Source organism: Cydia amplana, chromosome 25, assembly GCF_948474715.1.
Source record: "Cydia amplana chromosome 25, ilCydAmpl1.1, whole genome shotgun sequence".
Classification (NCBI taxonomy): domain Eukaryota; kingdom Metazoa; phylum Arthropoda; class Insecta; order Lepidoptera; family Tortricidae; genus Cydia; species Cydia amplana.
The window spans coordinates 4,993,472-5,018,234 of record NC_086093.1 but is presented as its reverse complement, the minus strand read 5'-3'; the positions used below and the strand labels follow the sequence as shown (position 1 = coordinate 5,018,234).

The following is a 24,763-nucleotide window of genomic DNA, read 5'->3' as shown; positions in this document are numbered from 1 at the left end:
TGAAGATTGGCTTTTACAGATTTTGGAAAAAACATACAGGTTGCGAGATAAAGGTCATATTTTTGACAGGCTCCAAGTTGACCAACCCCACCCTAAAGATTGTTAATAATGTTATGTTATAAGTACCTTTGTAACCCTTGCTACAGTTCTGTGCCAACATAATTTAATAAAACACAAGAAATACTATTAAATCTTTATTCATATAAGTATGTTTATATGTTAAGACAATAGGAAAAACCAAATTTAAATCAAATATACTCCTATAAGAGCTGTAGGATGCATTGGGTGGGCAATATCTATTAAACTAGAAGCACTTTTTAGGTACCTACCTACTGCTGTCTATAAATACCTACTAGCAAGATGCTTTGGTAAGCGTGTATCGAAAATGTTGCTATAGTATGGTCACTGGAGTGCTTCTCGTTTCATAGATGTTTGGCATTTTCAAAATTATTCCGTTTTCAAAGTTATTAAATACGGCTACCATCAGTTTGGCACTGACATAAACGCCGTCGAGAACGTAATTTACTTTCTATACATCTCGCTCGTACTCGCATATTAGTGCAAATGAGATGTATAGAAAGTAAATTACGTTCTCAATAGCGTAAATGTCAGTTTTGACACTGTCAGTGACTCATGGTACGGGCTAAGTTTTCCCAAGCTTAAGTTTCGTTTTTGAATTTGGAACTTCGTGTTAAGTACCTATTTAAGGCTTAGCACGCACTGCTATTAATTTCTTGCGGTTTCCGCAAAACGTGTAACCTACGGCACGCTTCAGCGCACGCACGTCTCACTTGCAAGACTGAAACCGCAACAAACTAACCTCCTACTGAAAGTGTTTAATTTTGAAACAAGGCCTAAAGGTCAGTTTACTTACTCATACATTGATAAACATAAGATAAGTCACATCCGTCATGATCTTTACAAGTGATATTCACGGGTGTTAACTTTCCTTCGGGAGGTCCTTCGATGGATGGGAACTCTGTAGTGGTGTTCTTTATGTTGCACACCAGTATCTGTTCACCGACCCACTTGTCTGGCTTGCAAGGTCTCTGGAATACATAGGTACAAAATAACAATATGAATAAGTAGACCCTTGACCCATATGGTGGAAAGATTTGCTGGCTATGGATGAGGTCATGGTGGCTCAGATGGCAGAGCGCTGGAGTATCTATCCAGAGGCCGTGAGTTCAAGTCTCACTCAAGACAGTAATTTTTCCAGTTTTAAATTTATTCTATGAATAACTAGGTTGAAGTCTCTTCAATGAAAATAGTACCGTAAAATGGGGTGAGTAGGGATTGCGAGGAGAGTCGGGTTATGAATGGGGAGAGAAGGGATGACAGGGGGGTGAGATTGTTTTTAAAGGCTACTGCTATATAAAAATAAACAAATTACTAAAAAGGGACTACGGGGTGAGGGATTTTGTGTTTATCGTTAAAGTTATGAAATGAAACTACCTAAAATCATAAAAAGTGGCCAAGTGCGAGTCGGACTCGCCCATGAAGGGTTCCGTATTTAGGCGATTTAAGACGTATAAAAAAAACTACTTACTAGATCTCGTTCAAACCAATTTTCGGTGGAAGTTTACATGGTAATGTAAATGTACATCATATATTTTTTTTAGTTTTATCATTCTCTTATTTTAGAAGTTACAGGGGGGGGGGGGACACATTTTACCACTTTGGAAGTGTCTCTCGCGCAAACTATTCAGTTTAGAAAAAAATGATATTAGAAACCTCAATATCATTTTTGAAGACCTATATAGATACCCCACACGTATGGGTTTGATGAAAAAAAAAATTTTTGAGTTTTAGTTCGAAGTATGGGGAACCCCAAAAATTTATTGTTTTTTTTCTATTTTTGTGTGAAAATCTTAATGCGGTTCACAGAATACATCTACTTACCAAGTTTCAACAGTATAGTTCTTATAGTTTCGGAGAAAAGTGGCTGTGACATACGGACGGACAGACAGACGGACAGACAGACAGACATGACGAATCTATAAGGGTTCCGTTTTTTGCCATTTGGCTACGGAACCCTAAAAACTAAAATACAAACGGCCGGAACATCATTTATTAATGAAATTAAGTTTGCATAAAATGTAAAAATAAAATGTTATCGAGGTTTGAATGTCAGTTTGTCCCTACTCACCCCATTTTACGATACAGTAGGATACAAGTGCGTATGTATTACAGTACATAATATGGCCCTTTAAATTTTTGACATAGGCTAAAGTACTAATTGCCGCACTAGAGTGGTAAAGTAGGTGCTACTTAAAGGCGTACTGTAATAATAGTAGAGTGTTAATAACAATAGTTGACGTTAGAATGTAGGGCTTTAAATACCGTTTTAAAGTTGGTATCGTTACCATCACTGGGAGACAGATTTTAACGTTAAGTTGTAATTAACGTTAACGTTAAACCATGTACCGTTACTTATATTAGTTATGCTATTCATTACCGGTAGGCTTAGAACATTTAGTAACTGGAGACGTCATGGCTGTCATTTTCTGTACGAAACAGTCTGCACTGCACAATATTGCTGATTTTTGTGAAAAGTTTGCACAATTGCAAATGAACATTAATCGTTAAAAAAACAAGTGCAGTGATATACACGCATCAGCTTTCAGCTGCTAGTGTATTAAACAATATAAATAAATAATAAATAAATTGTCCAAGTTTTTCGGTAGAAGGGTAAGCTCTTAAAGGCGACTCCAGTATTAAATGCTCTAAGCCAGGGCTCTCCAAATCCCGGCCCGCGGGCGAAATCCGGCCCGCGAAGCGTTCCAAAAGCGGCCCGCCGACAGCGTTCCAATCCGGTCCGCGGGAGTCAGGCTCCAGATGTTCAGCAGCGACGGTGGCCCGCGCGAAAATTCTGAGGCGCAATATGGCCCTCAGGTAAAAAAGTTTGGAGACCCCTGCTCTAAGCCGGTAGGTAATTAAAATGGTAATGTTACCAACTGTGCATTGAGCTAACGTTAAGTAACGTTAATCGTTAAACCATTTTTAACGTTATTAGGTAACGTTAATGACAGCTTATTTACCGTTTGATTTACTGATATCAAGCGAATGTTTATTTAAGGCGTATCCAGAGTCCAGACTAGTCAATTTTTCGCCAATCAGATTAAATTGCCCGATCGAATCAGGACGTGCGGACGCAAACGCCAAATTTGGCTCGCCGAATTCAACCGCCGATCATTACCGATAAAATGAGGTGCGGACGCAAGAATACCAATTTGTAACGCCAGTATTTTCGTTCTGGGGCATTTTTTTTTTTCAATTTAGAGGGCTCTCATATCACCATAAATCTATAATTGGTGATTAAATTGGAGATTGATTGACGCCAATTTCATTTCTGATCAAATCGGTCGATTTGGTTGGTCGATACCGCTTTACGCTTAAGCATCGCCGAGTGAGGAATTAAACCGAGTCCTTATGGCAAGCGACAAAGTGATACCTTTTGCTTGAAAATTACACATTTATTTGGATTCCTTGTTGAATATTGTCGGCCATGCACTATGTCATAAAGTCGTCATGGATGTCATTTTATAGGTTTTAGGGAGTGCATATTTCAAAAATGATGACCATTTAGGAATCCAAGATGGCGGCCATGCACTATGTCATAAAGTCGTCAGTGGATATCGTTTTATAGGTTTTGGAATCCATGATGGCGGCCATGCACTTGGTCATAGTCGTCATGGATGTCGTTTTATAGGTTTTAGGGAGTTCCGATTTCGAAAAGGATGACCATAGTGGAATCTAACATGACGGCCATGCACATCGTCATAAAAGTCGCAATGATGTCGTTTTATAGGTGTTAGGGAGTGCTGATTTTGAAAATCATGACGATTTTGGAATACAACATAGCGGTCATGCACTTATTTGTCATAAAAATCATCATGGATCACATGGATGTCGTTTTATAGGTATTAGGGAGCGCGGATTTAGAAACTGATGACATTTTCAAATCCAAGCTTATGTTGCTTGGAGGATACAACTAAACGGAGTAGCCATTGACAGGCTTTCCCCTCTGTCGAAAATAGGCGGCCAACGGTCATACACAATGTATGGACTGACGTTTATCTGACATGGCTATTTTTACGTTACGCATACATTTGACGTTCCCCTCCCCCGCAAAAATCGGCAGACTGTTTTGTACAGAAAATTACAGACATGGCGTCTCCGTTTGATTATATCCTCCAAGTTATGTTGTCTTAAGTCTAAACGAATAATTAGGTACAATTAATCCTATTATTTAGTACCACGTACCACTATAGAATTATAAAAAAAAAATATCAAATAAACAACGGCGATATTTACGAGTATTACTAATTCTTATTACCGGTAAGATTTCATTAATTTTGCTTGCAAATATTATTAGGGTTCCGTACCTCAAAAGGAAAAAATGGAACCCTTATAGGATCACTCGTGCGTCTGTCCGTCTGTCACAGCATATTTTCTCGGAAACTACTGGACCAATTAAGTTTAAATTTGGTACACATATGTAAATTAGTGACCCAAAGATGCACATGTTTTTTTTTTATAATTTTAAAATACATAGGTTGGAAGTTATTTAAGAAAATAGCCAAAAAATTACCATTCCCTCTTTATCTCCGAAACTAGGATCTAGATCTAAAAGTTTGAAAAAAAAAATACACAAAATAGTTATTTACCTGTAGATGACAGGAAAACCTATTAGAAATGTGCAGTCAAGCGTGAGTCTGACTTATGTACTAGAAACGCGAGTCCAACTCGCACTTGGCCGGTTTTTTTTATAGGTCGGGTCGGGATCTACAAAAGTCATTTTTGGATAAAGTGAATATTTTCTGATATAAGTACCCAAACTTTTTCGACCAATGGTTTAAAATAAAAGAAGAATAATAATTATATATTAACAACAGTAAAAATCTACGTACGTTAATAAAGTCTTTTCTTGTCTTCCCGTATGGAATTTTCTCGACAAATCTATGTAAGTGGTCGCCAAAAGAACCTGCAAATAAAGATTGATTATAACTTTAATAACAAAAAATTACCGAAACCACTATTTTAGGGTTCCGTCCGTACCTCAAAAGCTAAAAAACGGAACCCTTATAGGCAGCGTCTTTAAAAAAAATTTTTTTTTCTCATTTGCCATTTTGGCGCCCCCCTTGCCATCCGGCGCCTAGAGCGGCCGCTCCATTCGCTCTACCCTAGATCCGGCCCGTGCGTCTGTCTGTCTGTCTGTCTGTCCGTCTGTCACAGCCCATTTTCTTCAAAAGTACTGGACCAATTAAGCTAAAATTTAGTACACATATGTAAATTCGTGATCCAAAGACGGACATGTTACGTAAACAAATGAATTTTAAACATGGATGCCACTTTTGGGGGGTAAATGAGAAAATTAAAAAATAATGTTTTTTAAACTATATCGTGTTACATATCAAATGAAAGAGCTCAAATATATATTTTATGTAATTTTAAAACAAATAGTTTAGAAGTTATTTAAAAATAGCCAAAAAATGATCATTCCCCCCTTTATCCCCGAAACTACTGGGTCTAAAATTTTGTAAAAAATATACGAAATAGTTCTTTACCTATAGATGACAGGAAAACCTATTAGAAATATGCAGTCAAGCGTGACTGCATATTTCTAATAGGTGGACTAATTACTTAGTTTTTGATCCGACCCCTACGGGTTTTTTAAAGACAATTCACTCGCGTTTCACATATAAAATAACATTGTTAAAAATTGGGTAATGTACGGAACTCTTGGAACGCGAGTCCAACTCGCACTTGGCCAGTTTTTTAAAAGAAATTCTCCCCTCTTCTCTATATTATGGAACTTTTAGGATCACCTCCCCAGCCCAGCAAGTGTAATTTAAACGTTATAATCTCATAGAACTTTGTCTATCAAAATCGCTACCAACTTACAGGCTGTCCATCGCAATACAACGCGGCAACGCAGCGAGCGTGATGGGCACCTTTGCGTCAGGGACAGCCCAGGACGGGTTTTAGTAAGTAGTTATTTTTTATATTTTTAGTTTGTATTTATACTTACAGATGTAGTGCATAATTATTTTCCATCGTATTTTCACGGAAACGTACGAACGCGTCTTGCTATTTCAGTAAGTCTCGTCTCGATACCTACAAAAAGAACTGAGGTTGACTGAAGTAGCATGACAAATACTAACGTTTCCGAGAAAATACGATGGAAAACAATAATGCACTACATCTGTAGCTTGGTCTAATCTAACTCTATGTCCTTTCCCGGGCCTCAAACTGATCTATATTGGTTCAACAAGGGTGAAGAGGTAACATACAGACAGGTACGAGTACTACTTCGTAAACTTCATTTGCGAGGTATCATTATACGTAAATAATATACTAACCAATGTTCTTTGAGGCACATTTTTTATCGTCGGTGAAGGCAGCGACTACGGTGACTAGCGCGATGAGCGCAAGCAAGCGAACGAGCGGCATCGGCATGGTAGCGAGAGTGAATATTCCCAACAGATCAAAACCTCTGTTGCTACTGCCATCGTCATATATAACACAAACACCGGCCTTAGCCAATCGCTTAACTCAATTTGTTCGATGATATTGCAATTAAGCAATTAACCGAGTCAAATTAAATAATATTTTGAAGAGGCCATAAACCAGCCATTCTCAAAGTGTGCTCCGCGGAGCCCTAGGTCTCGGCAAAGCCTTTGTAGGAGCTTCGCTAAAAAAAAACAAAATCCAGCTCTTCTGTATATATGGCTGGTCCCTGGTCCACAGTGAGCCTGGTAACGATTTTAGAGCAAAAATGTAAAATTTATAGATTAAGGGTCGGTTGCACCAAACCGTCTGTCACCTTTAAAGCGTTCGCTTAATTTTATTATATAGGAATTTTCATAATAGTCTGTTGAGTGATGTTGATCAGTCTGCTAAGTGTGGTTGGTGCAATACTGACCCTTAGTCGTTGAAATTGTACACCTTTTGTTACGTAATAGAAATAACAAGGTACCTACCTGGTTTCTATTAGCACGTCTTCTCATCTTGCCGTTTAATAGATACATTTTTTGGAAACAGACTCACTAAATTATTAATGTTTTTTTTTTTCTGATGGACGTTTAAGGCTCCGACACAGGCGCGTTTTGAGGGCGGCGCGTGAGCGGGACGCGCCGTTTTTACATATAAAACGCTCACGCCCCGCCCGGAAAACGCGCCTGTGTGACGGAACCTTTAGGTAAACGCGTAAAACGCTTTAGGTAAAAGTAATGTCGATATTTTTTTTTATTTGGGACTCCGTCAAATATATCAAAGGCTTCTGTAACCAAAACAGTTTAAGAACCGTTGCCATATACTAATTTCTAGCCTAGTGATACTGATAATTAAGTTAAGGTTAGGTTAACGTGGAGTACCCAGGGAGTACCACGTCACCTGAAAACAATGGGCTAGATAAAGTTTCTGAAGACCACATGAGAATTGGTTGGGCGTTCAAAATCGCAATGAAATCATAATTAACATCATGCCATTAGATATTGGTGCATGCGTGCCGGCCCGAGCCCTTGATCAGGGTAGAGCGAAATCGGGTTTTGGCGCCCTTCGTTGAAATTTTCAAGCGTATTTTGGGCCCCCGCCACACTCGCGTCTTTTAAAACTTTTTTTATTCTCATTTGCCATTTTGGCCCCCCCCCTTGCCATTCGCGCCTAGAGCGGCCGCTCCACTCGCTCTACCCTAGATCCGGGCCTGGGTGCATGGTAACTTCGAACAAAGAGAATTTAGCCTAGACTGCCTAGAGGCATATTGTCAATGTGAATTATGTGGGTCAATTTCACCAAACGAGCATTTTTGTCTAATTCCCATGGAATTTTGAAATACCAACATTACACAAAAAAAAATATGCTGATAATTTGATAAAAAATATAATAAACATTAATTTTCTTATGGGGTAAAAATATTCATAAAACTATAAAAGTTATTTCAATTTAAAATTTTGGTCAGGGCACGGGAATTAGTGTGTCCATGGGAATTAGATTTTACTAGCACGGAAATTAGAACATGGCACAGGAATTGTTTTCTTAGCTTATTTTGGTAGTTAAAACTATTATTTATGTATATTTTAATCTACAATAATATACTTCAACCATACTGAAGCGGCATCGAACATATTTATCTACTTTAATTTTAGTTTCGGACGACAAATCTACGAAAGTATGATACACTAAAAACTACGTATTTGACTAATAGTTTCCTTGATTTTAATGGCAACTAATCTCTCTTTCTTAGTAAAATATATATATTTCAAAACAATACTTTGAGTAGTTGCGTAAACATGTCCGCCTTACATACAAAACTATTCATTAAAAAGTGTCATTATGTATCTGCATGTAGATAGGTACAAGGTGTATGATCTGATTTATGGCCGTATAGGAAATGATACTAAGAAATAAATAGGGGCACAGAGAGAAGAAGTTATTGTGTAAGTTAATCTGAAGAAATCGAATATGCTGCCTTCATAAATTCATAACACAAACAATTGTTTAACCACATATGAGGTAAGGTGGGGTAAGACTATCACCGGGGTAAGACTATCACAGACAGACAGACATGACGAATCCATAAGGGTTCCGTTTTTTGCCATTTGGCTACGGAACCCTAATAAGGTATCTAATAGTATTACGGTTTTAATACCCCCCTGGCATTGTCTAAAATAACCGATTTGGTTTCACATTACATCTCAAAACTTTTTTTGTAGTAGAAGAACTGCGTTGCGAGATTTGCATCTTTTTACATGTAATGTTTTTGATAGGATCCCATCTCTTTTTGTAGGCTGTCCTTCTTTTCAGGTAATCATACCCATACCATACTGATACTATGTATACACATATCATAACTATATACATCTTTATTCATACTCACATCGTACATCGTAGTGTACCTTTACTTTCCCTACTAATTGTAAGAACTAAAAGGTAAATTTGTTATCGCATATATTTCTATAGGATTACAAACTTATTTATGCAGTTATTAGATCTTTAGAACGTGACTAATATTGCAGTATTATTAGATTTTTATTGGCTTAAAAAGCTTAAACCTAATTACGTTTCAAATTTGGAACTTGTGGGTATGCTAGAAGTACCTTAGAATAATGATGATCGTGAGTGATTGTGTCAGTGACTAAACTAAGGGATTTTAAAGTGCATTAATTCTTAGATCACATGTTCAAATTAAATGTTATTTTGACCGTGCCACTTTGTTTTGCTCGACTTGGCGGCGGCACTGCCGTGTCCCCAGATCCTTTGTCCTTCCCCGGGCCTCAAACTATCTCCATGCCAAATATCATCAACATGATATTGGTTCAGCGATTTAAGCGTGACGAGATAACAGACAGACAGACAGAGATACTTTCGCATTTATAATATAGTAAGAATAGGATATATTTAATTTTTCTTGTATTAGAAAAGCTAATTTATAACAACTAATCTATTAAACGAGCAATTCTTGTATATATTTCGGGGATCTCGGAAACGGCTCTAACGATTTCGATGAAATTTTATCATATATGAGGGTTTTCTGGGGTGAAAAATCTATCTAGGTAGGTGTTATCTCTGGAAAAACGCGCATTTTTGAGTTTTTAGGTAGGTAGGTACCTATATGTTTTCCAAGCAAAGCTAGGTCTCCCAGATATTTAAACTTTATACGGCATACGCTGTCAGCTGTCAAATTTACAAAAACAAAACATTGCAAATGTGATTCATTTTGTTTCATGTAACCTTAGGTACAGGTATTATAATATGTAATAATTCCAGAAATAGTTTTATGTTTATATAATATTTTAATGTTATAATATGATCAATGAATAAGGTAAGGTGGGGCAAGACTAACAGTACAAGGATTCCATACAAGTGATAGTCTTACCCCGGTGTCGTCTTACCCCACCTTACCTTACGTATTAAAATTGCCCGGGTTATTCGGGTCGATCCTGTATGTAAGTACTATAGTACTTATACTAAAAAACTATTCACAGATTTTTGTGCATTCTTTAAGATTTCCTTAAATGTAAAATAGAAAGATATACGTCGTATTATTATTACATATAATATATATTCAATGCCAATATATATAAGTAATAATAATATGACGTAAACATTGCCAATTAACTTACAGTGCCCCCAATAAAAGATTTGTTGACAATATATGTAATACTTTCTAATTCCCGTGCCACTTAATCAGCTGTTTTAGGTAAATTTGTTATGGGAATTAGGGCACGGAAATTAGAATTCGTAATAAAAAAATTCGCCAAAAATTTAAATCGTGTTTGACCAAACTGTTATGTTATCGCTTACATAAAGATACATAAAGGGCTCCTAAATATGACAATTGCTATTGAAAAGCTACGTGGAAAATAAAATTTATAAGGGGCATCGAAATTAGAAAAAAATTGTCGCCCACCCGGATTCCGAAATACTTACGCGATTTGCTCGAACACGCCGCGGCTTGACTTACATCCGCTTGCTTTGAGAGACAGCCGAATACTGCCAGTACAGGTGAGGCGGGACACGAGGCGGTTCAAATACACACGTCGGCTGTCAGAGCCCTTTGAGTTTTGCCGACGAAATTTTACTCGCGCGCTCGGACAAAATTTAAACATCGATCACGAGTTATTTACCACAATGAAGTTAATAGTATATGTGCTCAGTGATAGTAAATATCATCTAGTTTAAGTATTTGACACTAAATTAGTGATACTAATGTAGAATTTTTCGTAGGATTTTTCATTATGCTCAAAAGTAGATTCCGGACAGGGCACGGGAGTAGTAATTTGAGCCTTTAGGTATTTTTATGTGTACTCTAAAAACCAACTAATCAGTGAATTCATATGGAACTCGGTGTGAAAGTGTGACTTCTTTATGTAAAAAAAAAATGGTAAGTATTGTCTGATGCTAACCCGCGATTTTCATCACGGACAGAAAAAAAATCGTGTTCAGAAATTGACCCATGTACTCAGTACATTTACTGCCATCTTTTGACACAAATAATTAACACTTTTAGAACGCCATTTGACTTTGCTCTTTATTTTTTCACTGATATGTGTTAAATTTGTGAAATGTCAAAAAGTATCGCTATTTAGTCCAGAATAGGCCAAAGGTATGGTGCCATCTTTTCGAGCGATCTTTATCAGTGAAAAAATAAGGATCAAAGTCAAATGGCGTTGAAGTGTTAATCATTGGTGCCGAAAGATGGCAGTAAATGGACTGACTACATAATTCACTTTGACAATATCCCTCTATTTCGAATTCCCTTTGCTTCGAAGGAGGGGTAATTTTGAAAATGGCATAAATTTACTAAACTATAACTTTGTATCTTTCGGTAGTTAAATTAAAGTAAACCAAATCTACCCTCAAATGGCTAATGGCTTCTTAAGCCAGTTGAGGGTAGATGAAAACATTACACGATCAAATAATGTAGGTTAAAGTCAGGTTGTTCAGTGACAGATCCAGGTGGTTTTGCATTTGGTCGGTTAACCAATAAATGTTATAACTACCCGAAAATGTACTACAAATTGTTTGTTTACTTTTATTTAATGAAAAATGAAACGCGCGCACGCGCCGGCACTCTGCGTGTGTGCATTGAGCATGCATTGAGCTTTATTGCCAAGGCTCATGGGAGCCTAGGGTCCGCTTGGCAACACTAATCCCATGAATTACCGAAGCGTAGGCACTAGTTTTTACAAAAGCGACTGCCATTGATCTTACAACCAAGAGGAGATATTAGGCCATTTTTAGGATTAGTCCGTTTTTGTCACGAAGTTTCCTTTCACCGAAAAGCGACTGGTAAATAATTATATCGTACCAGGCCCCTATTTCACCACCGTGACAGGTGCGACAATTGTCTACATCACTGTTACCGACGTCACAGGCCTCCATATGCTACGGTAACCGCTTACCATCAAACGGGCGGTGTGCTTGTTTGCCACCAACATGTTAATAAAAAAAAACTCCACTATATCGCCAGTTAATAAGTACTTATTTTGCGAAGCTAATGACAATTGTCACAAGAAACACGACAATTGTCACGAAATTCCGACACAGAACTCATTTGCTGTCAAGAATTACCGACAGTTCTTTTAAATCTGGTGACAATTGTCATCATTATCATCATAAACATCGCAAGAGAAATACCTGTTTATTGCCGATATAATAATATAATAATAATAAAGCCTTTATTATTTCTTGCATGTAAAAAAATTACATTAAACAATAGTGTAAGTATAGGTTATTTAGTTAAGTAGTAACTTATTAATATTATATAACATTTGATTTTTTTTTTTTTAACATTTTGGAAACAACTTAATTTCTAGTGTGTTAGTAATTATATTTAGGTAAGTGTGATTAATTTTGTTTCTGCAAGAACCCCAAGTTTGGGTGAAGGCCTCCTCCGAAGATGCCTATTTAATTCGGTCTTGTGCTTATGAAATTCTTATATTTTTCTTTTTGACTTTCCTACTCTTCGCACTTCCGATATGCCTGTTATGTCGTAAATACTTGATTTATTTTCTTGATTCTTCTATTTCTATTTCTATTAATCAATCATATAACGAGTGTTCTGACTTTGTATGTTGCAATCTGTATTTGGCGTGTTTCTTTGTTCTTTGGAGGGTTTTGGTCATAATCTTCCCCGGTGACCAGCCGTGTTGGAAGATGTATTTTGTTTTTTTCTATTCTTGATTTTTGTTAAGTAATTTCTGTGTAGAGGAGGGGTAGGGTACTAATTCTATAAGTTCATGTCTTGTTTTTCTTTGTTGTTTGGATTTTTGTTTACTAAATAATTTAATATTCCTGGCTTTAGAACTGTTTCCGATACACTTTGTGGTCTTTGTAATGGTGAATGCATAGGTTGGGTTTTATTTTTCTTTGAAACCTGTGTTCTATAGTCATTCTGGCGTTGGTTGTTCTCTGGTGATATTTGGAGGTTCCTTTTTTTGTTGGATGTTGTGTCTGTTGATTTTCCAACGATTACTAATTTGTCATACTTGATGAAGGCTTTATTGCCGATATAATAAAGTTTTTTTAAATAATACAATGATGGTGACAAACAGGAATACGGCCCGCCTGATGGTAAGCAGTAACCGTAGCCCATGGATGCCTGTGACGTCAGCAACAGTGAGATTTGTCGAATTGTCGCACCTGTCTGTCACCGTGGTGAAATAGGGGCCAGGTTTAACGTAATGGGATGGGGTGGGTAGATTATTAAAACAAAACTTAGTTATACAAAATTGGTTTTATTATTAGTTTTGTAAGTGCCAAAAACAATTAGATATGAACTGTTTCGTTCACACTTCCCACTACCCTCTACTCTATGCAATGTCAGCATTCTTGGGCTCTTTATCCCAAGCCCATTGGTTTTCAATATTCACTCTATTCCATATATTATTTGTATTAATTTCTATTGAGCACGCGGGGGGCTCCTAGGCGGCACTTTCGACTGTAAAACATTGACAACAAACATTGGCTTGTTGGTTGAATAGTGTCAATGTTATTAGTTATACTAGATGACCAGGTGAACTTCGTTTCACCTACCTACATCTATCTATTTTTTCTTAATTTTTCTTTCATAAGAAACTTCTCCATTTTGGCCCATCTTTCTCATTTTGGTGCATGCGGCAGACATGTCCCGCCCAGTCCCACTTAAGCTTTTTATCCGGATTGGCCGGAAAGTACAACGATAGGGTTTAGTGGAGGAAAGTGGGCACTAGCAGTGAGACACTAAACTAAAAGGCTACTAAACTACTAGGCTATTAAAAAAAAGAAACTCCTGACAAAAACAAACACAACACAAAAAAGGATCAGCGAAATTGGTCCAGCCATTCACTCGTGATGCCGTGACCAAGGGAAATAGGGATGCATTTTTATATTTATTCAGGGTGATATAATATAGAATTATGTTCTCAACTGAACTGTTCTTAAGTTCGTTTTTTTTAGCATTAGAAATAAGGTAAACAATCTTGATGTGTCTTTTAATTGAAAAACACATTTTAAAAATAAGTTACTGCAAATATGTAACAATTATGAATCTAATACCACATCTAATACCGTAAAACGAGGTGACTTTAGGAAATTTTGGGGATACTTTGATAGTTTTAAAACTGCCACTAAATTATCATTATTCATTATTTTCTCGAACTGTTCGTGTAACAAGTTAGATTATTATACATACTTGTTTACCTACTACTAAAAAATCCGAATAAAAATATGTAACGGCTGAAAAACTGAAATATCGAAGTCGCCCCTGCATTTGAAAGTCACCCCGGTTTACGGTACGATCATTTATATTCTTCTGTTTTCATAAGTAATCGTTTTTGATTTTTAAAAAGCGTTTTTCAATTAAATCGCTTACCTTCTTGCAAGTTCTTTCTAATGCTAAAAAAAAACGAACTATAGTATGTATATAGTTTGTACCACTACCAACTTATGTTTATTCAATTCTGATTATTCTGTAATCTTTTGTAAATCAATTGTTTATCTCACTGGCAAATTCTATGTGAAATTCCATGTTTCATTAAATCATCTCTATCTTCAAACCATTGATAGCAAAAATAGCAGGGACGCATTCGGTTTTTGCCACTTGTTACCACCAAGTTGTTACTGGTGGTTAAACTTAATTGTTGAATTTCGGGTGTGCCGGGTTCACGTTTTGTGTGGATAGCAAACCTATGCCTTGTGAGACTCTCTACCGAGTCAAATGTTTTATGACATTTTTGACAATTGTATGGTGCCTTACCGCGTGAGCCAGATAGAGCTTGTACAATAGTAAGTTCTTCTTGAAATTTAGGTTCCGCATGAATATCTAACATATGCTTATCAAAGGACTTTTCTAGGACGAAACTTTCCTGACATGCGTGACATGTGTATGGCTTTATATTGGGTGAACAGCAATCTTCATCTTCTGTGGATGCTGTCTTATCATATTTACATTCAAAATTAACATATTCACTGCCAGGGGGCGTGCTATTGTATGACGGTGAACGCATATATGTGTTGTTGGTCAAAGTGTTAAGCGGAATAATTTTGTCTCGCCTCAATATACCCGTATTACGTCTTTTGTTAACAAAAACATTTTCCTTTAGGTTTCTGGAACTTTTAAAGTGAATCATCAAATGTTCCGTCAAACCATTTTTAGATAGAAAAATTTGGCAACAAATCTTGCAAACGTGCATTTTATTAATTTTGGGTATTTCGTTTTTAGCATGAACTGCAAAAATATGCCTTGTTAGACTATCTTCTAGGTCAAATGTTTTCCGACATGCATGGCACTTATAAAATCTCTCTTGATTATTGGATTTAGGCCACAACGGCACTGTGTGGCTACAAGCTGCACTGTATTCTGAAAACAGATCAACCATTGACGTATATCTAAGTCTGGCCTTACGGGCACTAAAAATTGTACTAGTTCAGCGGTATGACTCACGAATTCGAGTTCACGAAGGTCTCATTTAGACGATGCGAGAACTCGCATGCGAGTTTAATTATAATGCGGTTTTTGATCGGTCGGGTCAGCAATGTAACTAAAATCGCATGCGAGTTCGCGCGCCTTCTAAATCAGCCCTTTTTTTAGAAATATATAAAAAAATAAGAATATAATTTTGTGGGTAGCTGTTACAACAATAATATTGAAACCAGTTATTATTTATTTACTGCCAGTTGTAGAATTTGTAGAACAAACAACCAACCTGGGTAAGGTAAGGGTACTTTAGGCCGCTCTATCACCTCAGGGCCCAGCACAATCTCCTCCTTAACAATGTGGTCTACGTACAGGCCGGCCCCCGCAACACTCTCGTTAATCTTGCTGTCCTCGATTGTCCAACCAGGCTCAAGCTTTATCTCCTCTAAATGGCCGGTCTGTGGGTCCAGTTTCTCTGTTTCATGGTCCGTGTACATGGCCAGGGCAGCCCCGAGCTCCTCCCAACCAGGTTCCACCTTAATCTCAAAATTCTCACGTTCCAATGACATTGGTATTAGCATTAAAACACCAAATGACGTAGTTTCCACATATAATATGAGCACAGCTATCGTATTATATGTAGGGATTATAAATAAATACGTATACTAGCTTTTGTTTCGGAAACTAGTGAAAATTTTAAAATACCCACCTCTACGACCTCTACCCACGTTTTCTTTGACATTGACAGCTGTATACAGATTATACAACATTTGTAATAAAGAAAGCTGTTTATTATCATGCAGTTTCACACATCGTCAAATGTACAACTCGTCGTGTAAACCAGTCATAAAAGCGTGTCGCATTGAATTAAAAATACAAATAATGCATTATGGTTTGATTGATATTACCCTGACAGTAGGGTAATATTAGCGTACAAAATAAAGAATTAATAATATATTAGCACTATTGAGTACATAAATAAATAAATTGCCAATTTTATAAAATATTATGAATACATATTAATTTTATATGCATTGAATGTATGGTTTGTATGGTGATTGAACGTGAAAAGTTGGTAAAATATAAATTTTACACCTGCCTTACTAATGACCATAGACAAGCGTCAAACCAATCATATGATCACTTTTCACATGACCGATGGTCTATCGTCATCGCCCATTTTCTGTCGTTTTATGACAATTCTGGGCTAAATACTTACTTTTAGTCCGCAAACGTCCACTAGCTTTAGTAATAAGCCTTCAAAATGGCGTTTAGCTTAGTGTTCACGTTGTTAGCCCTTAGCGCGGTAAGTTACGCGACCAATGTGCCAGTGTACCTATGGGGTGATCTGGCCAAGACTTCGTTAAAAGCGAGCCCCTTATACACCGTGGAACCCGAAGAATTCAGTGGTATTCTGAAGGAGGAACTGTCCAGGGACCCTTTCACGGTGATATTCATCGAAGAAACGTTGTCTGTTGAAGATTTTTCACGTAAGAACGCCGAAGGTAAAACCTCGTTCCCGTTTCTGAGGGCCAACGTCCGTAATTCGGCTTATTTGCCGTCGGTGGAGAACGCGCTAGGCGCGCTGAACAAGCTCGCCGATCCCGAGAAAGTGAATCACGTGAAGCTTACCGAGAATGGTCTGTCTGCTGAAATCGAGCCAGAAAGTGGTAAATTCTTATTTATCAACCTTAAGGACGCTAAAGAGGGGGAATCACGCTTTGACCTGCTGCGCCGCCACAATGACTTCATGGAAGATATGTTCAGCAAGCTTCAGGAGCGTTACGAGACAGTTGTGGCTATTTACACTGCTCACTTCCCGTCTTGGACGGTGAGCCACTCCCGCGCCCGTCGCCAGGCTCAAAGCAACGAGACCCAGAGCGATAGCTCCACATTGATGTTCGACGGGCTGCTCCTGGCCTACAAAAGCATGAGACTGATTGATGATAATGATGAGACTGTGTTGACGGCCATCACTGGGTCTTCCGTCATTGATGCTAATGCTACGACACCTACGCAGAACTCCACCCTCACTTCGGGAGAGAACACCATTGTACTCTACTTCACACAGGAGCCGGGATATTGGATTTTGCGTAAGTACTATATTTGACACTTGAGAATCTTGAGTTTAGCATGCTAAAGTCTATACAAACTGGCCCATTCATCTGTAATAACTATCTTGGCTTGGTCACTTCTTTAATATATGGTATCTATATCAGTTTATTATTTATTTATGCTAAATAGCCGGGTCCACACAGCCACACAGGCCAAGGCAATGCGGCCAAGTCACGTCTACAGCTGTTTTGTGCGAGAGGAAATTGCCTTGTGTGGACCCGGCTATTATGTTATGATGATAATACCTAAAACACATTGTCACTAATAATGTCTGATGCACATTTGGTAGCCTACAACTACTAGTCTTTTGTGATAGTTCTAGATACATATGTTCTCGTTCACAATTATCAGAGTTGGTTATCATCCACTGATAAGCAAATCAATACAATAACACATAATTCTTATTAGGCATAGGTAATATGATATTAATGAAAAGCATTAAACTACAGAGATTTAATATATATTATAGTCTCCTATTATTTTTTTTATTATAAATAAACATTTGCTTATTGAAATTGGCAGCATCTTAACACAGCTCTAATTCTATTAATTACTAAATAAATTAAGAAATAGCATAAAATATACTTTCAATGCATTTCATGTTTGATGTGTGTGTGTGTATTTATGTGATAGTGACCCTGTTTATGACGCCAATGGTCCTGGGTTCAAACTTCAAATCCCGTTAAGGGCATTTATTTGTGTGATCTGCGTTATTTGTTCATGAGTCATTGATGTTTTCTATCCTTTTATGTACATAAACACACAATTAATTTTTGTAACATACTAAATAATATTTTATATATAATCATATATTGTTGCACAGACAGCTCAATAAGGCTTGTATTGTTGGTACTTAACCAACAACACAAGCCTTACTACTACTACTACTACTACTACTATTATACTGTTATCCCTCATCAGGGACATAGGGCTCTCAGAAGGGATTTCCATTTGTCGCAGTCCAGCGCGGCCTCCTCCAGCTCCGCCCAGCTGAGGCCAACTGGTGCAGCCTCCTTTTCCACTGTGCGCCTGCAGGTGATACGTGGGCGACTTGGCCCCCTTTTTCCGGGAATTTTCCAAGTCAGCCCTTGCTTGGATATGTGGTTGTTTGGCCTTCGTAAAACATGACCTATCCAGCGCCATTTCCGCAGAAGTATCTCCTTAGCTAAAGGATTTTGTCCGGTCAACTCCCATAATTTAATATTGGAGATGGTCCGTGGCCAGTAGACTCCTATGATTCGCCGCAGACACTTGTTTACAAACACCTGGAGTCTACTGGTTATGTCTTGCTTGACGGGCCATGTCTCGCATCCATACAGGAGTTACATACATTACAGTGAAGCATATGACAGTGATTTAGGTACCGGCAGTCAAACCTAACCTTAGCAGCTTTTTTAGTAATAGTTTTTTGACTAATGCCCACAGAAAAGGCCTCCTGGTCCAACAGCACCGACTCCAAGGATCTAACACCAGCCCAGGACCTGACGGTGCCGCTGGGCTTCAGCTACCGCTGCGCGCAGAACGTCTCCTTCACGCACGTCAACGACTCCAAGCATTTCACCCTGACCTTCACCGATCTGAAGGTATCTATTATGAATTTAGTATTTTAACTCGATCAGGCATGAGGGGTGGGCGGAAATGACCGAACGGGATAGTCTTTATGTATCTTTTAGTAGGAGTAGCAGTGAAAGCGCTAATATTGTTTGTCCTTATCACAATCTCACATTTTTTTTTATTGCCTATTGTAAATTAGTATGGATTATGGTGGGCAACAAATAAATTCGACCAATCATAGTGTCGCATTGCGTATATTTTGTCCCTCACGGGCGCACGCGTATACCACATCTATAAGGATCCTACCATTTAATGAACAAAACTCTTTACAGAAATTAGAGGGTTTTGTCACTTTTCAGAACTTTGGAGGCCAATTTCTCCAAGTAGTTGGTTATGGGTAGCTGAAAAAAAATTCGTCTGTTATTTTAGACTACTCTATAACATATATAAAAAAAACATACAACCGAATTGATAACCTCCTCCTTTTAGATTTGGAAGTCGGTTAAAAATAAGTCATATCGGAGCCGGACAGTCGGGTACCCTTCCTTGTAATGTAAGACTAAGACTGATAGTAGACAGTTGAAAATATCACAGATGTTGTATTTCCACAGAATAAGTAATAGGTATTTCTGTTGCCGCTATAACAACAAATACTACAAAAAAAAATATTAAGCAGGGCTCCCATACAACAAACGGCTGGTCTTTTTCTTCACTATTACTCAATTGAACTAGGCTTAAGATCTAATATTTCAATCACTCGTTGAAAATATTGTTTTCTTTCCAGATTCAGCCGTTCTTCACCAGCAACTCCTCCGGACTCGTGTTCGGAGACTCGCTCAACTGCGTCGGGTTCTTCACGGCCCCCATCTGGGCCTCCCTCTTCGTCACCTTCATACTCCTCTCCATAATGTTCTTCGGCATCATGATGATGATGGACATTCGCACCATGGACCGCTTCGACGACCCCAAGGGCAAGACCATCACCATCAATGCGGCTGAGTAAGTTTCTAAGCGAGGTCTTAGAGAAATAAGTCAGACTAGAGTGCTCACTCCATACATCAGTTCAGACTATTAATTTCAGTGTCTACATCTCGCATCGAGTAGCGGAACTATCAGTACTGCTACTTGACAATAGATGTAGCACCAACCGGAAAGTCTTATACTGTTGAGATAAGGCTTTCCGGTCGGTGCTACATCTATTGTCAAGTAGCAGTACTGATAGTTCCCCTACTCGATGCTAGATGCTAATAGTCTTAGTACTAAAACTGATGTATGGAGTGAGCACTCTATGTATTTTTTTCTCTATGGCGGGGTTGAGACAATTATAAATAAGCAAAGTCCTTTTGGATTTTTTTAGCTTTTTGTCCCTTTAGGATGTCTTCATAAACATTTTTGTAATTTGTACAGTGTTTATTTTAATAGTTTAAGTATTAAATGGCGTGTTCTTGTTTATTAAAGTTTGGATGTATGTCAGTTTGTTTTTCAAACAGCATTTTTTAAATATTTAATTTTATAAGTGTTACATAGTGATTTTCAACCGGCCTAACGATTCAAATTCTATGAATGTAATTGTCTTAAACCCCTAGCGTAAGCCTAAAGTAAGTATAGAACCTCTATAGAGCTCAAAAAATTTCCAACTATTTATTACAAATATAAAAATACGGCTGGATTCATGCGATTTAAGCCTTTATGACAAAGGAAATACCTACGATCGAATATGCATATAACTCGCTGAAATTAGCCTGTGTTCCTAGTAATATACGGATATATATGAAAATTGGTGCCTCTATTCACAATACTAGTGTTTAATATATTTCTAATGCTTTTAAATTCGATTGAATGAATATATTCAGTATTGCTTAAATTATTAAAAAAAAATATAATGCTTATGTTCGGTATAGCTTGTTATATCTTGTTGAAGTCCGTTTGTGTAAATACAAAAATGTACAGATGCGTCACTCAGGTCATAAGATCTCTCAAGGTCAACCAGTATAAGAAGTTAGGGTTGCCTCCTACCATAAACACAAAAAAATATATTAATATTATTAATTGATTATAAAAACCGAGAAAACTTGTGGATAGTAACTGTTATTTTCTTGTTTTTACTTCACATGTATACAGTATACAATTATTTGCCATATGTCAGCCTATTAAGAGTGTATTAAGCAGAAAGTATACTGTTTCATGTTCCACTTTAAAGATTTTGTCAACCAGTAACATATAGAATTAAAACCGATCATGTGCCTACGATCTACATAATTAAAGTAGTTTATAAAATGCATGTTTAAAAGCAAAAAATTTTTGATTTTCGACTCTATTGAATCGCGTTAAGGTTCATTCCATTTATTATTTGGGATACTTTTGCTTTTAAACATGGACACGTAGATTGTTATAGCTTCTTAGATATATTAGAAGGTGCGAATAGAACACTACATACAAAGTTAAAGGACTGTTTTTAATGTTAAGCTGAACACCGATTAAAGTCAGTAGGACGTGTGATAATATGAATTGAAACAAAACAATATTAATTTCAAGTTATGTGTCGATGGATTAAATCACAAGGATTTTTTTTAATGCGTCCTCTAACTAGGGTTGCCAACTATTTTTAGTACGGTTGGCAATCCTACCTCTAACGGGCGAATTGTTTACGTACAGTACGCCATCAGATATATCGGAGCGGTCAAGCCGCTTAAAAACATCTAAACATGTACTTTTACGTCTTTTTAATAGAGCCTGTGTTCAGATATTTGTGAACACCTTGGCCGCTCCGATATATCTGATGGTGACTGTACGCTACGTTAGTGGACACGTTTTATTCTTCATGTGCTTATAATCGAATCGTCACAATCTGTATAGACGAAAGGCCTTAGTATATCAAGTCTGATTCCAACAACGACAAATAATCTGAGCTTCTGAACGTAGCGTAAAAACGAGTAAAAATGTGTCGTTATCACGCGAAAGGTGACCAACCACCTTTTTGCGTGACAACGACACAAATGGTTTGAAAATTGTGTGCCCTCCAGTTTAGTGCCAATGTCATTCCATAATTAAAAATGTGAAATTATTAATCGTGTTGTTAAGCTGTTCGCGACCCAACTGTTAAAAGAGGATGGGATGTGTTAGGTTAGACAAAGGCAGAACACTCTACTATCCTTTTATGAGTTTTATGACTTTGATAAATTGCAGCGATTTAATCGCGCGATTGAATCGTGCGTTTCTGTTCGTAAAAATCGCTGCAATGGTCTTAATATTTGGGAAGCGAGTAGCGAGCTATAGAAATGTATAAGGCCTTTAAAATGAAGTGTTGTGACTGTGACACTTGAAATATATTTTAAAGGTCCGTAGATGTAAGTGTACTGCAATCAAGTTTCGATTCATTTCTGTAAATAATTTCAGCTTTTTCTGTATAATTGTTTTGTTTTTTCGAGAAGTATTAAATCGTGAGACCAATTTGTGTTTTTTTAACACCCCTTTTTAGGGTTCCGTACCCAAAGGGTAAAAACGGGACCCTATTACTAAGACTTCGCTGTCCGTCCGTCTGTCAACAGGCTGTATCTCATGAACCGCGATAGCTAGACAATTGAAATTTTCACAAATGATGTATCTCTGTTGCCGCTATACTAAAAATATAATAAAATAAATATTTAAGGGGGGCTCCCATATTTCACTGCTCCCATACAACAAACACGATTCTTTTGCTCTATTTTTGTTGATGGTGCGGAACCCTCCGTGCGCGAGTCCGACTCGCACTTAACCGGTTTTTTTTTTTGCAATTCTATTACAAAACAATTTACAGTCGCCATCAGATATATCGGAGCGGCAAAGGAGCTCAAAAATATGTGAACACGCACTCTAACGCCTTGACAATAAAGGCGTGTTCAGATATTTGTGAGCTCCTTGGCCGCTCCGATATATCTGATGGCGACTGTACCTAAACAAATATACCACGTGACATGGTCATTCGGTTCCGAACTTTATTAGCTTAGGATGGTATTCCAAATTCCAATTTCTTTGTCCAATTTGTATTGCGTCTCACATTTTGCTTAATGTGAGAGTGAGACGCAATGACATTGGACAGGTGAAAATGGACTATTCACCCGAATAAAACCGTCATTATTATGTCCTATATTATTTATCTTTATGGGAACAGCCCATGGCTTGTAATTTAGGCGTTTTATTACTGTAACGCACGAACCGCCGCCAAATGTTCATTCAGTGGCAATCTAATCAATGCTAATTGAAATGTCGTAAATATCTGGGAGACCGAGCTTTGCTCAGAAAACGTATACCTAAAATAAAAACTCAAAACTGCGATTTTTCCCAAAGAATCGTATTAGTCGGTTGACCCCAATAAAAAGGTCGTCATTATTATGTTCCGTATTACTTATCTTTATGGGGACAGCCCACGACACGACTTATAATTTAGGCAAGTTTTATTACCATCATATTCTAATAGCATTAGATAGCGTGAGCTATTTTCCTTATAATAATATGATAATATCTGGGTGACCGAGCTTCGCTCGGAAAACATATAAAAACTCGAAAATGCGCGTTTTCCCAGAGATAAGACCTAGCTAGATCGATTTTTCGCCCCCAAAACCCCCATATAGTAAATTTCATCGAAATCGTTAGAGCCGTCTCCGAGATCCCCGAAATATATATATATAAACAAATAAACAAGAATTGCTCGTTTAAAGGTATAAGATATATACAGTGTGTAAGTCAAATACGGGCAATAAATTAAACCAGATATAGAATTTACCCGTCTTATCATTAATTAAGATGTTTTTTTAAGTTACACTTAATTATGACCCCGTGATTAATTTTTTCCACATGTACCGAGCAGCAATGTACTGTAAACATTAAGAAACAAGATGATAATGACATTACGAGATACGAACTTTTCATAGTAACTGCCAACAAGCGTTGACAGTTACTTTAAAAAGCTCGTATCCCGTAACGTGTGTGGTGTATTACATTGCGGGCCGAATTATTTTGTATGGTTATAATTTTCAATGCATTTCTAAGTAAAATCTATCTCAATATACTTTTTAGGTCCTATGCTAACCACCGTTTAAATATTCGCCCGTATTGGATTTACACACTGTATTATATAGATGACGTAAGACTTGTCAAATTACAAGGTAAATAGCTCACCCCCGCCGATCTCTGCTCATAATGCCTTCGCATGACGGCAATAAAATTGACCTGTCTATACGCCCTGTTCGTAAAACAACGCAATTTTTGAAGTGAAAACTTTTTTAGCGGCGCTGTGCACTTTTTGAGGTGGGGAAAAAATGTTAACGGACACGTGACCTGAAAAACTTACAATGTCATTGAATTTTTCTTTATTGATATGCCATCTAGTGAGGTTCCCTCCAACTGGTATTAATATAACTCGAGTACTAACAGTGATGTGCTTAGGGGTTTCATGTAATGCGACGAAATAACGCTAGATGGCGTTAACCTCAATTATACATAGTGCTGCAGACATTTTGCACTAGTCATTGAGTTTTCACTTCTGCCGGCACTCCCGGAGTGCAACCCGTTGTTTTTTTTATTGATAGATACTTTTATCCCTACGGCGTGTAACAACCAAAAAAAGGAAGGAATGGAAAGATTCATACGCTTAGGAAATCCTTCTAGCTGATCTGGTTGTTAATTGACAGGATTATGAGTTAAACAAACATT

At 37.5% G+C, this 24,763-nt stretch overlaps 3 protein-coding genes across 3 annotated transcripts; 1 reads left to right on the top strand and 2 right to left on the bottom strand.

Annotated features, from left to right (window-relative positions):
* Positions 1-654: 654 nt before the first annotated feature.
* LOC134659747 (uncharacterized) lies at positions 655-6,516 on the bottom strand. The gene is made up of 3 exons (XM_063515440.1): positions 6,366-6,516; positions 4,914-4,987; positions 655-1,049 (listed from the first exon to the last, which is right to left on the bottom strand). Exons 1-3 carry the CDS (start codon positions 6,460-6,462, stop codon positions 867-869), a joined length of 354 nt encoding a protein of 117 aa, XP_063371510.1. The 5' UTR covers positions 6,463-6,516; the 3' UTR covers positions 655-866.
* A 7,970-nt stretch (positions 6,517-14,486) lies between these two features.
* LOC134659905 (zinc finger protein 107-like) lies at positions 14,487-16,095 on the bottom strand. Its single transcript, XM_063515610.1, has 2 exons — positions 15,693-16,095; positions 14,487-15,346 (listed from the first exon to the last, which is right to left on the bottom strand). Exons 1-2 carry the CDS (start codon positions 15,982-15,984, stop codon positions 14,487-14,489), a joined length of 1,152 nt encoding a protein of 383 aa, XP_063371680.1. The 5' UTR covers positions 15,985-16,095.
* Positions 16,096-16,538: 443 nt separating this feature from the next.
* Positions 16,539-20,085, top strand: LOC134659693 (V-type proton ATPase subunit S1). Its single transcript, XM_063515381.1, has 3 exons — positions 16,539-17,496; positions 18,944-19,101; positions 19,857-20,085. The coding sequence occupies exons 1-3, from the start codon at positions 16,668-16,670 to the stop codon at positions 20,073-20,075; spliced, it is 1,206 nt and encodes a 401-aa protein (XP_063371451.1). The 5' UTR covers positions 16,539-16,667; the 3' UTR covers positions 20,076-20,085.
* The last annotated feature ends 4,678 nt before the right edge of the window (positions 20,086-24,763 follow it).

What these genes read in the sequence shown, in the direction of transcription:
- LOC134659747 (XM_063515440.1), bottom strand. Translation starts at nt 6,462, where the DNA reads ATGCCGATGCCGCTCGTTCGCTTGCTTGCGCTCATCGCGCTAGTCACC. An exon ending in ATGTGCCTCAAAGAACATTG is followed by an intron (nt 4,988 to 6,365) that starts GTTAGTATATTA and finishes CTTTATTTGCAG; the next exon opens with GTTCTTTTGGCGACCACTTA. An exon ending in CAAGAAAAGACTTTATTAAC is followed by an intron (nt 1,050 to 4,913) that starts GTACGTAGATTT and finishes TATGTATTCCAG; the next exon opens with AGACCTTGCAAGCCAGACAA.
- LOC134659905 (XM_063515610.1), bottom strand. Translation starts at nt 15,984, where the DNA reads ATGCTAATACCAATGTCATTGGAACGTGAGAATTTTGAGATTAAGGTG. An exon ending in AGTACCCTTACCTTACCCAG is followed by an intron (nt 15,347 to 15,692) that starts GTTGGTTGTTTG and finishes ATCTGTTTTCAG; the next exon opens with AATACAGTGCAGCTTGTAGC.
- LOC134659693 (XM_063515381.1), top strand. Translation starts at nt 16,668, where the DNA reads ATGGCGTTTAGCTTAGTGTTCACGTTGTTAGCCCTTAGCGCGGTAAGT. An exon ending in GCCGGGATATTGGATTTTGC is followed by an intron (nt 17,497 to 18,943) that starts GTAAGTACTATA and finishes TAATGCCCACAG; the next exon opens with AAAAGGCCTCCTGGTCCAAC. An exon ending in TGACCTTCACCGATCTGAAG is followed by an intron (nt 19,102 to 19,856) that starts GTATCTATTATG and finishes TTTTCTTTCCAG; the next exon opens with ATTCAGCCGTTCTTCACCAG.